A 15,798-nucleotide genomic window follows, 5' to 3' on the forward strand; every position below is an offset into this window, starting at 1 on the left:
GTCCTACCGGGGACCCTCACCACAATCTCTCTTTGGTACATTGAATGCTTGTGGATGTGACTGCTTTATCTTGGATGGTGTCAAGTCTCTTGACTGTTATTGGAACTGGAAATGTGTTGCTGGAAAAACGCAGCAGGTCAGGCAGCATCCAGGGAACAGGAGAATCGACGTTTCGGGCATAAGCCCTTCTTCAGGAATGAGGAAAGTTTGTCCAGCAGGCTAAGATAAAAGGTAGGGAGGAGGGACTTGGGGGAGGGGCGTCGGAAATGTGATAGGTGGAGAGAGGTCAAGGTGAGGGTGATAGGTCAGACTGGGGTGGGGGCGGAGAGGTCGGGAAGAAGATTGCAGGTTAGGAAGGGGGTGCTGAATTTGATGGATTTGACTGAGACAGGGTGGGGGGAGGGGAAATGAGGAAACTGGTGAAATCCGAGTTCATCCCTTGTGGTTGGAGGGTTCCTAGCCGGAAGATGAGGCGTTCTTCCTCCAACCGTCGTTTTGTTGTGGTCTGACGATGGAGGAGTCCAAAGACCTGCATATCCTTGGTGGAGTGGGAGGGGGAATTGAAATGTTGAGCTACAGGGTGGTTGGGTTGGTTGGTCCGGGTGTCCCAGAGGTGTTCTCTGAAATGCTCCGCAAGTAGCCGGCCTGTCTCCCCAATATAGAGGAGGCCACATCGGGTGCAGAGGATGCAATAGATGATATGTGTGGAGGTGCAGGTGAATCTGTGGCGGATATGGAAGTTTCCTTTGGGGCCTTGGAGGGAGGTGAGGGGGGAGGTGTGGGCGCAAGTCTTGCACCTCCTGCGGTTGCAGGGGAAGGTGCCGGGAGTGGAGGTTGGGTTGGTGGGGGGTGTGGATCTGATGAGGGAGTCGCGGAGGGAGTGGTCTTTACGGAATGTTGATAGGGGAGGGGAGGGAAATATATCCTTGGTGGTGGGGTCCGTTTGGAGGTAGCGGAAATGACGGCGCTGTACATGGAGATTGGTGGGGTGGTAGGTGAGGACCAGTGGGGTTCTGTCCTGGTGGCGGTTGGAGGGGCGGGGTTCAAGGGCGGAGGAGCGGGAAGTGGAAGAGATGCGGTGGAGGGCATCGTCGACCACGTCGGGGGGGAAATTGCGGTCCTTGAAGAAGGAGGCCATCTGGGTTGTGCGTTTTTGGAACTGGTCCTCCTGGGAGCAGATGCGGCGGAGTCAAAGGAATTGGGAGAATGGGATGGCGTTTTTACAGGGGGCAGGATGGGAGGAGGTGTAGTCCAGGTAGCTGTGGGAGTCGGTCGGTTTGTAGTAGATGTCCGTGTTGATTTGGTCGCCTGAGATAGAAATAGAAAGGTCGAGGAAGGGGAGGGAGGAATCTGAGACTGTCCAGGTGAATTTGAGGTCGGGGTGGAAGGTGTTGGTGAAGTGAATGAACTGTTCAACCTCCTCGTGGGAGCACGAGGCGGCGCCGATACAGTCATCGATGTAGCGGAGGAAAAGGTGGGGGGTGGGGCCAGTGTAGTTGTGGAAGATGGATTGTTCCAAATATCCTACGAAGAGGCAGGTGTAGCTGGGGCCCATGCGGGTGCCCATGGCTACTCCTTTCGTTTGAAGGAAGTGGGAGGATTGGAAAGAGAAGTTGTTCAGGGTGAGGACCAGTTCAGTCAGTCGAAGGAGGGTGTCAGTGGAAGGGTGCTGGTCGGTACGGCGGGAAAGAAAGAAGCGGAGGGCTTTGAGTCCTTCGTGATGGGGGATGGAGGTGTACAGGGACTGGATGTCCATGGTGAAAATAAGGCGTTGGGGACCGGGGAAGCGAAAATCATGGAGCAGGTGGAGGGCATGGGTGGTGTCCCGAACGTGTCACACTCCTGAATTGTGCCTAGTTTGTATGCAGCTTCTATAAAAAGAGAGTTATTAGCATCTATGCAAGTTCAGTAGCTTCAGTCTGAATACAGAATTAGAATGATGGGCTTTCTTTTCCGAATGTAATACGTGCTGTAAGCAGTTGGTGGCACTATCAGGTTTGAGAGGACCAGACTGAAGCCCAGCATGACGTAGAGAGGCATACAGAGTACAAGGTAATGAAAACAGTCGACTGTAAACATGAATGAATGTTAGCTGGTTTGTCTCTTTTTACATGCTAGCAAACACGCTCTGTATTTCTTTAGCACCCTCTTTGTTTTAATTTCAGTGCAAAGTGGTTATACAGGACACCTTAACAAAGGGACGATTGTGAGGAAAACAGTTGAAATGAGTTTCAGCACGAGGGAGTTTGTTCTGGTGAGACTGTATGACTTTGTAATTTAAAAAAGGTTTGATTCCAGCATGGAGGAGGACGATAGCATCTTGTCAGAGCACCTTTTCCAGGTGGTTCAGATGCAAAGTAAGCATCTTTCTTTTACGGAGCAAGGAAAAGTATCCAAAAGGTGACAATGGAAGGAAACAATAAAAGTTGATGCTTTTATCAAATGCCAAGAGCACTATTTTGCAAATAACTTGCAAGATTATGGAAAGCACAGGAGGGAATTGCAAACATTATTACTGGAGACAAAGAGAGCCCCTGAAATCAAGGCAGAGTATTTGCTTCTTCTGAATGATGAGTTTAGTGGCAGGTAAGACATTTCATTGAGCAGGATGCTGGTGACTGGGGTCTTATGGGACAACTAATGTCCTCTTACGAGCCCATCTCACTGCCATTGACCTAGGGACAGGTGGGTTACTCACCATGTAGGAGCATGACAAGCAAACCCATACATGTTGCTTGCCAGTTCTCTGGAATGAGGAGTTCTACATTTGAAGGCACCCAGTGCCTCTGCATTGGGAAGGCAGGTTACTGGAGCAATAACAGCCACCTCTGTCCTTGTTATCTATCCTCTTACTTTGTGAATTCCAGCCCATGATGCCATTTCTGCCAACACTCACCTGTAGCCTGGGTCCATCCACAATCCTGGACCATGGGTGGGTGTCCTACTTGCAGCAGCTGCCATTTTTGAGTGCTGCTGCTGTTGAATAGATCTGCCTGCCTCTGATCATCTAGCAGCTTTTGGTGAGCAATACTTGTACCCCCTTCTGGGGTCCTTACCCCAGGGCCAGCCCAATGCATGGGCTGTTGCAGTTATCCATCTGATGGGTAAGACCCCATTGCTTTGACTAAATACTGTTCCCTGTTCCCTGGATGCTGCCTGACCTGCTGTGCTGTTCCAGCAATAAAGTTTCAACTTTGACTAAATACTGTCCCAGGAATGGGAATCAGCACGGCATGATGAACTTATAACAAATGAGTTGTGATATAGAGTCACCAGAATGGAAATGTAAACTCTGCCCTCTTTCCAAAGATGCTTCCAGACCTGCTGAGTTTTGCCAGCAATTTCTGTTTTTGTTTGAGATCCCCAGTATCGACAATTCTGATTCAGTTAGCTGCCAACTTGGTGTTGCCTTCCATCTTCAATGATTTCAGAATCCAGCCAGCACTGACCGTGCTTTTGAATGACTAATTCCTGAGCAGGAGCCAACTTCATGATGGCTAGCCCCATTCAAAGCTGCTTAATGCTAGCCTGTACCTCTTAAACCATGAGTGCATTGTGGCTAGAGTGAATGCCTGGAGTCATTTGTGAACTGGAATTGAAATGTAAAACATTGAATGATGGCACATTAGGAAAGAAAGTACTGTAGACATTGACATTTTCAGATACATCATTGGAAACCTTAGTGAAGGATATGGAAAGGAGGGGATTGCTTTCAAAATATGATCTCTGTTGGCAGTGGAAGCAGATGACTGTGGAGGTCGATGCCAAGAATCAGGACCCAAAACCCACAAGAGGTTCAGTGACGTTAAGTAATTGCTCAGGTTGGTAAATGCGTCTTCAAACGCTATACACTATCAGCTGTACCATTCGCCTCAGGCCTCCTTTGTGAGGTACATGGAACATTAGCTCAAGGATGTGTCAGGCACAGTGAGTGGAAACATTAGAAATGTTTATTTTCGAACACTGAAGGTCAAACCAGTTCAGAAATGAAAGGTTTTGATGGAGTAGCTAAAGAAAATATAGGCCTGGCAAATGGGCCAATGTCTACATGTCATAGAGTTAAGATCACTTTCCACAGATCCAAAGGGCTGGAGATGAGGACAATTGTTTTCATTCAGAGTGTCAGTGGGATCTAGCTTTCTGTAGCTTTAGCTGTAGTCGAAGCTGAATTCATAATTAATTTTAAAGGGAGTTGGGCAGGCACTCACAGGATTGTGGAAAATAAATGGGACTACGAGGCTCAGCATAACTGCACTTTCAAAGAACTCATACAGACAAGATGCACTGAATGTTTAATTTTCTATTATTGTAATTTGAGGGTAAATTTTAATGCCAGTGGACAGTGGAAAATAAACTGGTGTATCAAACGTTAATAACTGCTTTATTTACCCAACAGCTTTAAAGTAGTGAAACAGAATCCAAACTTGATTTTGAATGAATTGTGAAGTTCCATTCAGGCCGAAAGTATAACCACAATTTTAAACATGTGGTAACCATTTCTTACTTTGTGAATTACATGAAAGGAATGGAAGTGTTGCGAATAACGTGGGGTCCCTTAAAAGCTGATCAACTACAAAGAGACTTTGGAGTGAGGGTTCACAGCTCCTTGAAAGTAGAATCGCGGGTAGATAAGATAGTGAAGATGGCATTTGGTATACTTTGTTATTGTCAGAACATTGAGTATCGAAGTTGGGATGCCATGTTGTGGCTGTACAGGACGTTGGTTAGGCCACTTTTGGAATATTGCATGAAATTCTGGTCTCCTTCCTATCAAAAGGATGTTGTGAAACTTGAAAGAATTCAAAAAAGATTTACAAGGATGTTGCCGGGGTTGGAGGGTTTGAGCTATAGGGAGAGGCTGAACTGGCTGGAGCGTCAAAGGCTGAGAGGTGACCTTATAGAGGTTTGTAAAATCATGAGTGGCATGGATAGGATAAATAGACAAGGTTTTTCCCTGGGGTGGGGGAGTCCAGAACTAGAGGGCAGAGGTTGAGGGTGAGAGGGGAAAGATAGAAAAGAGACCTAAGGTGCAACTCTTTCACGCAGAGGGTGGTACATGTGTGGAATGGGCTGCCAGAGGAAGTGGTGGAGGCTAGTACAATTGCAACATTTAGAAGGCATCTGGTTGAGTATATGAAGAGGAAGGGTTTGGAGGGATATGGGCTGGCTGCTGGCAGGTGGAACATATTGGTGTGGGATATCTGGTCAGCATGGATGAGTTGGACCAAAGGGTCTGTTTCTGTACTGTACACCTCTATAACTCTATGACTCTTACAGTGTTTTCAGAGTCTTCTTTAATGGATTTTTTTTTGTCTTTCCTCCCCACAATGAAGTCAGGATTAGAGGCTGGGTTGGAGCTATAGGTAACCCATCAGTCAGAGTTCCAGTTTGCTGGACCGAACCTTCTTCTCGGCCATTTTTTGCAGAGGCATACCCCCTGTCTGCCCTAACTTTGCCGGTGAGAAGGAGCAGTCACAGATCACCCTATCAAAGGGATCCCCAAACCATCCCAGTTCCCCTCCCTAATTTCTACTTCCTATTAAACAATTTATACCCAATATTAATCATCAACAGAGATTAATAGATTTTAAATTAATCAATGTATTAATGGATATGCAGCAAAGATCAATCCTTGGCATTAAATTAAAACTCAGCTCAGATTTCCTTGCATATATTAAAGGCTACATGGCCTACTCCTTTTCCTGTCGTGCTATATTTCTATCCACAGTGTCAGACCTTTCAAAGTTCCTCAATATGTGGCACCTCAAAAGCATTGCACTCAAAAGTTCATAACAACAAGCAAAATGGTTTAAATTATATCAAGCGTATAATTTAATAAATAATGACCCAAATGGCTAAATATGAATCAATCATGTAAGGTTGCATTTTTTGAAATTACGTAACAGACTTGTTAAGGTCTTATCAAAATTATTACAAGAAGATGTGAACTTCAATATGTAGCTAATTTATTGGGTTTAAACATTTGATACATTTGTGAATGAATAATTATCAGTGCATTCTACTGATATACATTGTAAAGTTATATAATTCAATTAAACAACAGATATAAGCAAGTGTGTCTTTCTATCCTTTTGGGATTTTGGCAATGGAGCACTCAGAGCTCAATCTCAGATCCCACAGCACTAGTCGCATAACCCCAGCCAGATGGTGTGAAGTCCAGTGAGCGAGGCAGCATCCCTGATATTAATACTATTCTGAATCTAAGGTTATATGCTGAATTCCATTTCATGACTTTTCCAACCCTCAAAAGTAGGTGAAAACAAAGCCAAATGGCCCAGTGTAGACTATACAAGTGGACAGTTCCCCACCAACCCTCAAGGGTCAGAGAGTTTCCCCCTCTTCCTGGTGAAAAAAGACTGTTTTTGAATTAAACCTGTTTTTCATTGACTTGTCCACTTTACTTCAATTGATCATTGTCATATCCAATTAAGCCTTAACAATTGATCATTAATGGTCGGGTTGGAAGATTTCATTTATAAGCCCAACACTACAGCAGGTCAATCTCTCATGCACGGAAAAAAATGTGTTTCTTTTACTGTCCGTAATCTGCATGACTATATTTAAGAAATGTTGATTTTGTTAGAGTGTGGATCTCAAGTACAATAATTTCAGCGGTAAACTTCTGTGAATTAAAAATAAATGAAGCAGGTTATTTATTCTCATTCACTCATCTTGAAAAAAGTACAATGTTTCATTCACTCATCTATGTCTCTCTCTCTCTCTCTCTCTCTCTCTCTCTCTCTCTCACACACACACACACACACACACAAAGGTTAGAGATAAAAATACTATACTGTATAACATAATTATCTCTGTTTCTTTTGTGGTAATCCTGTGGTTTTTTAGATAAAGTTGATCCCTTAAATTGATGAATGTCTTGTAAAGATAAAGCTTCTCAGTAGGCTGTGAGGTTTCTTGTCGTCACATTTCAAGAGATTGGTTTTCAGGTGAACTTGTTGTTGGAAAATGTTAGGAAAGTCCTCTCCATTAGGATCTCCCATTTCAAGGTATTATTCCTTGGCTGCTTGGATGATATGCAACCATTTGGATATCTTTCTGTTAGAATGCTGTCTGCAGGATACCTTTGCTGATCTTTAACATGACTCTAATCATGTGACCTTTCATAAGTTCAAAATCTTTTTCCAAATAAGCTGGGTGGTTAGGTTGATTATACACTGTGTTGTGAGTTTCATATCTTGAGAGCTTGAGACATCCAGTGTCTTTGCGTTTGAGTTACCCAATCAAATGGATGAATCAGTTTCATGAAAGGGCATTCATGTCTCATCAATTTAGAATGGTATTTTTCCCCTTCTTCGTCCACAAAAGTGGTCAGGCGACCCTTGGACAGCTATCTTTTGCTTTCAGATTTAAAATGTAAGACGAGTTTGAGATGCAAAACATACTGAGACATGTTCCTTCAGCGGGATGTACAATTTGTTAACATACAATAAGTGCTCTATGTCATTTGAAAGCTTTGGTTCATTGCTTGGGTATAATTTTCAGAGCACAAAGTACACTGAGGTATGGCTGAATTCAAGGCATCACCTTATATGTTTTGATAGTGTTGCCTGGCAATTTGACACCAGTAATTTAGTCAGTAACCACAGTCTCATTGAATTGTGATTATACCTGGGAACTTTATATGATTTTACTCTTCCCAGCCAGAAAGCATTGAAAACAATTGTGACATTTATAGACAGGTGACCCTTTCAAATGGGGTAGTGAGATTTCCATCTGAGTGATTTCCAATAAGATAGTGCAATGTGAAAATTTTTTTTCTGAAAAACTGGCAGAAGGTTTGAGTTGATAATGTTTATCAGATTAGAATTGGATAAGGGCATAATGTGCTATGAGTTAGAAACACCGAAGAAACCCATAAAAATGTAACAATTTACACTGAAAATTAAGGCAATTGGATTTAATTCTATTACAATAAAATAATGGATCTACTGATGTTAAAAAACAACAGCTTTACTAATCTGTCACACAGTTGATTATTAAATTTAACAGCTGAAACGAAGTGATAAATTATTGAAAATGATAGACTTCAGCTCATGAAATTGTGTATCATCTATTTTGATTGTGACATCAATACTGACATTGGTTAGCGATGCATTCTGGGACTCTTAATGGGGTTATAACTGAAGATATGAAAGCAAGGGACAACATCTAGTCTGTCCTAGTCTTTCATAAAGCATATTTCATTGACTCAACCCTCCCAATTTCCATGGGTGAAGGGAACCTACGCAGAAAAATGCACCTTTCCTGATTGTAATTGAGCAAAACTGCAGAATATTCATCTAGTCTCACCACTCTAATGTTTATAAGTTAACATCCATTACTCCACAGCTCAAAAACCATTATAGCCCATGGAATGAAAAGAAAGATATCAGAGGATGCTGGAACACTGAAATAAAAAGAAAGTGCTTGAGATTCGATTGGTCTGACAGCATCTGTGTACAGGGAAACAGTGAATGTTTTGAGTCGAATATGACTCTCCTTTAGAACTCTGGTTCTTATACTTTGAATGTTAATTCTCCTTCTCGGTCAATACATATGCTGCTAAGTTTATAACACCCGTAATATTCTGCTTTTCAGTTGACACTGTCTTGATCTACATTTCACAGATTTTTCTACAATATTGGACATACTCAATTGACATATAAAGGAAGCACACTAGATAACTTTGCATGGCATGGATGGGTTGGACCGAAGGGTCTGTTTCCATGCTGTACATCTCTATGACTCTATGATTGAATGTTACGATTGTCCGATAGTGTGAAGACAATGGAATCCTAAGGGTTGATTTTGAACACTTAAATGAGGTAATCTATTTCTCCTCTGAACTGATTTGTTTCCTTTCCTGGAAATGGCATTTTCATGCTAAGATGCAACTCCGGTGCTCCACAGAGATGTCCAATGACCTTTCTTGAATGTGTGAGTCTGAATAGTGGAGATCAGTTATCATTTCAACTTGATCTAAACTTTCTTCCCCTTGTACCCATAGATAAGCAGCAAACTGGGTAAGTTATTGATGGTTGATAGTGGTGTGAAGCACATAAGGTTTGTTCCAATCATTGAACCTTGTGTTTTAAGTTTGAAACTTATCAATGAAAAAAAATTGATTTATCATGTATCTGCACAAGAGATATGAGAAATGCGTTGGTGTAATGGCATTGAACTAAAAATCCAGATACCAAGCTCATATTCCAGGGATAAAGCTATGAATTCCACCAGGGTAGGTGGTGAAATTTGACTTCAGTAAAAGCTGCAATAAAAAAGTTCATCTCATGTAATCAAGCGCCCACTGACAACTGTTGAAAAATCCATCTGGTTCACAAATATACTTTAGGAAATGAAATTTGTTAACCTTACCTGGTTTGGCCTACATATGACTCCAGACCTACAGCATTGTGGTGGATTCTTAACTGTCCGCTGCTCAAGGTCAGAAGTCACACGACACTGGGAGATAGTACAACAGGTTTATTTGAAATCACAAGCTTTCGGCATGCTGTTCCTTCCTGAGAAAGGAGCAGTTCTCTGAAAGATTGTGATTTCAAATAAACCTGTTGGAATATAACCGAGTGTCATGTTCTGACCTTATTCGCCCCAGTCCAACACTGGCACCTGTACGTCATGGCTACCATCGTCCTCCGGACAAATAGGATTGGGCAATAATTGTTGGCCTAACCAATGAAAAGCATACCCCCAATTTTTAAAAAAATATTCTTGCCAATGGATGCTTAGTGAAGGTGTGGAATGCTCTTTAGATTCCTCTAAGTGATTGTGATTGAAGCAAAGTGACTGATTTCTATAGAAACCATGAATGACAAACAAACAGTCAAGAATTTCTTTTATTTGAAAACATTCACACTTGAAGGCTAAAAAGCTAATGACTTTCCAAGCTCACTGTCTGGCTGAGAGCATATTTCTGGCCAGAAACCAAACCCCTTGAGAATCCAGTTTCACTGAATATTTCATTCGAAGTCATGAAATACACTTCAGTTATACCTTCACCAGAGGTGAACTTTTCATTTGACAAGCGTTCCCATTTTCTATGCCATGAAGTCGGCAGACTCTACCTGTAACTGAACTGTTACATCATAACAATTAAAAAGTCGTAAAGAAATAGACATTTGGATGTATTCCATTGTAATGAAGAGTTGATTTGACTAAGGGGAAACTGCTGGGAATTCTAAATAATTTCGTCTAATCAATGCCAATGATTAGGCTGTACATTAGCCAGCAGCGCCTTAATGATAGACATTCTCGAATTGAATGACACAGTTACCACCATTTCCACGAATTTCCTTTCATTTGAAGGAGCGGCAGTTTTTGAGAAGTGTCGGGAGCTGACAGCCCGGAATTTCTGGAGGCGGGGCTGAGAGCTTTTGGCTTGGTTTTTTAGCAGCAGTCAGAGGCGGTGAGTCAGTGTGAAATAAGAAACACTGCAGGACAGTACTCTGAGAGTAAACTGTCGTATGTTGAGTGTCCAGTGCACTCAGTTTAAATAAGTAATTTGTGTTTTATGATACATATTTTAATTTGTCAAGTAGCGAAAGGCAGAATGCGCACGAAGAGCGGCTGTCTCAGCTCTCTCCTAATTATTTTGTGTTCGTTCATTTCTTGCTGTCCAGCTGTTGAGAACAACACTAAATGTGGACTCAGGTGTTCGCAGGTACCGTTCAGATCTTTAAAATTCATGATTTTCTCTCAGGATAGAAGTATGAAGTGTTAAATTTGCAAACATACTTATTTGCTTAATGTTCATCTTAAATGTTTCATTTTGTTTTAATGTTTTGGCGTTAGTTTTGTCGAATTTTTCAACTATTTATTTTCAAATGTACCAAGTTTCAGGATGATCCCAGCTCCCAGGGATGAAATGCTAACTCGTAGGACCGCTTTAAGACATCCTTTTAAATTGGCTTGGGAATAATATTTTCTGATTAACCTGTTGAGAAAGAGAGATCTTATTATATACCTCTGGAATAGATGGAGCTTAAACTCGGATCTCCTAGCCCTTAGGGACACTACTGTCGTGCCTCAAGAGCCAATTTTAAATGATGTTTCTATATGTTATTGTATCCGCAACAGTTAACACGATTTCATTTATTCATTTTTAAAAATCGTTTGGAATCCTATTTGGTCTGGGGAATAAAAGGGGAAAAAAAAGATGTTTTGCCAGCACAAGTTATTTTACTTGATCCTCAGACAGTGAGATACAAACTGATAGAAGTCCTATTGTTTGAAAATAAGAACAAAGGGATTATTTTCTCTCAACTGCATGAGTGATGCTCCAGCTACGGGTGTGAATCTGCGATTTCTGGATCCAATTAAACGCCATCAAGTGGTACAACTGCAGAACTACAAACCTGAATTTTCTGTCTCAACGAGGATTATAAAACTCGGAGAGTAAATTTAATTTGTTGTTAGCCCATATTTCATAGCTAAGCAGTTTATCTCGGAGGTTATAGTTTGTGTTTACCTTCCTTGTTTCTGTAACCCTCTCGATTTCAGCTTTTTCGTTTTTGTTTCTTGTTTGATACATGGTGTTGGAAGCAGATGCCTTAACAAAGTTTAAGAGGAATTTAGACAGCCTCATGAAAAGGTGGAGGATAGAGGGATATGGATCATGTGTAGACAAATGGGATTAGTTTAGAATGGTATCATGTAGCACAGACATGGTGGGCCAAGGGGTCTGTTCCTGTGCTGTACTGTTCTGTCTTCTAATTGAGTTGAAATGCAACATTTGAAACATGAGAGCAAATAATACTAAGAAAACAGACACTTTTTCTCTTCCATCACTTCTGCCATTCCTCTCCTTCTTACCTCAATCTCCATTTTCTTTCTCTCATGTCTTTCTTTTACTTACTCTCCCTGACCCTAGTCCTTTACATTTCCTTTCAGTTCTATACAGTTTCTGAAGTTTAAATGTAAATGTTTCCATGAATATGAGCCATGACAACTGTTTTTCTCTCTCTCTAACATAAAGTGATACATTTTAAAAAGTTTTTAAAGCATTTTTCCATTTAATATCTTTTGTTCCATAATTAATAGCAAAAAAAAAGCTATTGGCCAGAAAAAAAATGGAAACTAGAGACAAATGTTCCATTAGGAGCATAGACTGATGCAAGGACATTGGGTATAAAAATGCTGAGACTACACAGCTGGTTATCTCATTGCGACAGCTGTAAGCTAAAATATCAAATCTAAAGCCAGGCTGTTGTGGGAGACTGAAATCTTCAGCACAGAAGTTCAATGAGGGCGTTAAAGATAACTCATTGGATAAATGTGGTACTGGAAATGTCTTTTTTTATTTAAGATGTGATCATAATCATTTTAGACTTTACAAATTTTAATTATTAAGAACAAAATGCTTAAAAAAACATTTTAGAAACATTTATGAATGATTTGGTTTCTGGTGACCAGTGTAAAGATAAAACTGACTATAGGTAGAAATTGATAGTTGGAAACAGAAGGCTGACAAAAAGGAAATTAAATTGTTCAAACAGTAAGTCGGAGTTGACAGAAAATATTTAAGAATGTAGATGCGTGACTATTGTATGAACAAATTGAAATATTTTAAAAGGTAGCTCAGTCCCTATTTTTTTCTTAATTTCAAAGGCAAAATGTGAAGTGCTGTGTTCCAGATGCCATGCAACAATGAAGTTACTCAATGTTAAGCAAAATACAATTTTGTTTAAAACTATACTTAAACTACAAGCAAAAGAAAGAAGAACTTAGAATAACTTAACACTATTGGAATACTGAACAGAATAATAGATACAGTAACTACTACTAATTAACTGTTTCAATATAGTAACATCCCATAACCACACTCCTCGGCAAAAAGGCAAATTCAGACATAGGTTCTCACATGCAGTCCTCCAATTCAGGAGGGGAAAAACATCAAGAAAAAATTCTGAGAGTAGCAGCTAGGAGACATCCACTGAAGATTCCAACTCTGTTGATACCCCAATAGCTTCTGATACTACTGAAAAAAACAAAACCAGAAATTTGGATGTGGGAGTTAGCTACACCCATTCAGACAGCATAAAAAACACGGCCTCCCAGGCTGTTTACATTACCCTAGACTGCTCGCCTCCTCTGCCTTACAACCTCCCTTCAAAATAAAGCAGGACAAAATAATCTTTAAAGTCACAGCATCGTAAAAATGTATGTATTTGTGCTATCTTTCTGTTAAGGTAGGTAATCAATTGCTTTCTAAAGTTGTATATATAAAATTCCATTGAACTATTTTGAGGAGAAGTAAGGAGGTTTTCCTCTGTATCCCGGCCAGTGTTTAATGTTCAACCAAATCACAAAAATGGATTATTTAGTCTACTCACACTATCGCTGTGCACAAACTGTCAACTCTGTTTCCTATATTTCAAGAGGGATTGACTATACTTCAAGTAATGAATTTGCTGTAAAGTGTGTTGAGACATCCTGAGATCACAACAGTTTATATAACTGCAAGTCTTTTGGTTGGTGTCATTGACCATTGATGTCATTGGCTGTAAATTAAACTTAAAGTTCAATGAGCAAATATAGAAACATCCCTGTTTAACTTATCCCATTTGCACAGTATATAGTTTGATAAGGACTCTTGTGGTGTAATGGTAATGCCCAGACCTCTGAGCCAGGAGACTTGAGTTCAAGTCCCACCTGCTGCAGAACTGTGTGATAACATAGTTTGCGAGATCTGGCCTGACTACGTCAAGCAATTTTGTCTCTCCCTTTTTGTAAACAAATCATTTTTTTTGCAGGGTACTCTTGAAATTTAAGGACAACCTGGATTGGTTGCTTGTCATAGTTTCAATGATGTATTTGAAGCACTCGATGTAGACGAGTAGATCTTGGATAATCCTTGCTAGCTATATGGTAATTTTTCTGTGATAATAAAGACCAGGGAGCTGGAATATCAATTTCTCACCCGATTTTTCAGTAATTGCCAGGCCATCCTGTGGGCTGCTCCAATTACTGCACTACACCACATGACTCTGTGATTATATCATAGGTCAAATTTTGGATGTCACAATATGACTTTCTGATCCCAGTCCGATGTCTAATATCTCACACGTGCTCCCTGGCTAAATTGCCAGAATCAGCTTGTGTGTGGGATTCACTTAAAGTAGCCTGAATACAGGTTGCATGGTTTGAATGGAAATGACTACAGGTGACCCCACTGCACTATACACTCTATCACACATGTAAATGCCTCTTTTACATACACTCACAGTCACGCAGATCCTATGCCATACACACGCTCTGTCTCATACACACACATGCATATACCCCCCACACTCACACCCCATGCACAATCCCTCTCACAGGCTTTTACTCCATCACTCCCACACACACTTTACCAAGCTTTCACACATGCAAGCACATAGTCTCTCACATGCACTCACACTCACACTCTCACGCACACACTCAGTCTCCCTTTCTCTCATGCACGCCCACACACATATAAGTTTATGGGGTGAATTTGTTTTTACAGAATTATGTTTGCAGATACATTCTATTCTACTCAAAAAATGCACACTCTGCAGGCAGTCAATCCATGCAATATTTTGTAAATTCCACTTAGAACCAGTCTGACTCAAGATTGGGATACAGACAGACTCTGACATCATACTTTTAATGCATTGCCTGAGCTGAGATGTCAGCTTTTGTTATTTAAAAAAACCTTAAGTTATATCGAGAAGGTGACTGAAAAGAAGTTCTGGGATTTACATATTAATGAATCAAAACCTGCAACCAATTTTAAAAGACGAAAGACTTAACAATCTAGCTTTTTTCAATATAGCACTTCAGTTGCATGACACTGTAATCTTTTGCTATACATTCTGTGTGTCTTACGATCTTATACTCCACAACCACCTGATAAAGGAGTTCTGAAGCTAGTGCTTCCAATAAACATGTTGGACTATAACCTGGTATTGTGTGATTTTTAACTTTGCCCACCGGCTCCTCCACATTATGCTCTGAGAAGTTTCCAAGAGATGTGATAATCACTAAGTACAAAACAGTTAAGATAATTAAAGTTGATTCAATAAGATTGCCCTCCCATTTACTGAGTTGAGCTTGTAGCTTGGCTTGTTGGTCATTGTGCTTCATTGCCATCCTCTACTTCAAACTTGTCTGTTTTCAACTTACTCATATACTTTCACCAACTTTTAATGATCAGTTGAATATGTGCGTACAAATAGATACAGTTCTGTCGCTATGTGTGGAGATGTGGGGTGGCACACATATAAATGTGTATATATACTTATTCACTATGCACGTAGAAATTTGCATTCTCAAATATGTTTCTCAGTATGTTTTTTGTTTTTTCAGGGTCTACAATGCATAAGCAAAAACCTGACTTTCAGTGAGTATTACATTTTTAAATTGTAGAAGTTCTAATTTGCAGGTTTAACAAATTAGGGAAGAGATGAAGAAAATGAAGCCTGAATCTAAAACTAGTTCAGGTCTTCTGATGATTGTTTTGGATAGAAGACACAGTTTCATCAAGTGCTCCCAATTCATCTGGAAATGCTGCCATTCATCTCACACTCACCCTGCCCTCAATAAGATATTGCTGGTGACTGAAGGACCAATGTTTTTCAGGGCAGAATAGAAGCCAGTTTTAACAGTTACAGTAAGATGGATTTACTCTCTGCTTTTCTAAATCATTCATTAACCCCTGTGTATGAAAGTAGATTTAATAAAAACATGAATGTATATGATCTTATTTTTATTATACCATTAATAAAAAAAGCTAATTTA

The 15,798-nt window shown here is 40.4% G+C and overlaps 1 protein-coding gene across 1 annotated transcript in view; it reads left to right on the forward strand.

Annotated features, from left to right (window-relative positions):
- The first annotated feature begins 10,468 nt into the window (after positions 1 to 10,468).
- LOC122561702 (interleukin-17 receptor E-like protein) overlaps positions 10,469 to 15,798 on the forward strand; it is a 39,457-nt gene continuing 34,127 nt past the window's right edge. Inside the window, exons 1-2 of the mRNA XM_043713729.2 lie at positions 10,469 to 10,699; positions 15,367 to 15,400. Of these exons, the coding sequence (XP_043569664.2) occupies positions 10,550 to 10,699; positions 15,367 to 15,400 (184 nt within the window). The 5' untranslated portion in view covers positions 10,469 to 10,549. The remainder of the gene's footprint in view (positions 10,700 to 15,366; positions 15,401 to 15,798) is intronic.

The sequence above is a fragment of the Chiloscyllium plagiosum genome, unplaced genomic scaffold (assembly GCF_037043375.1).
Source record: "Chiloscyllium plagiosum isolate Xiang-an unplaced genomic scaffold, Cpla_swu_hap1 HiC_scaffold_23, whole genome shotgun sequence".
NCBI lineage: Eukaryota > Metazoa > Chordata > Chondrichthyes > Orectolobiformes > Hemiscylliidae > Chiloscyllium > Chiloscyllium plagiosum.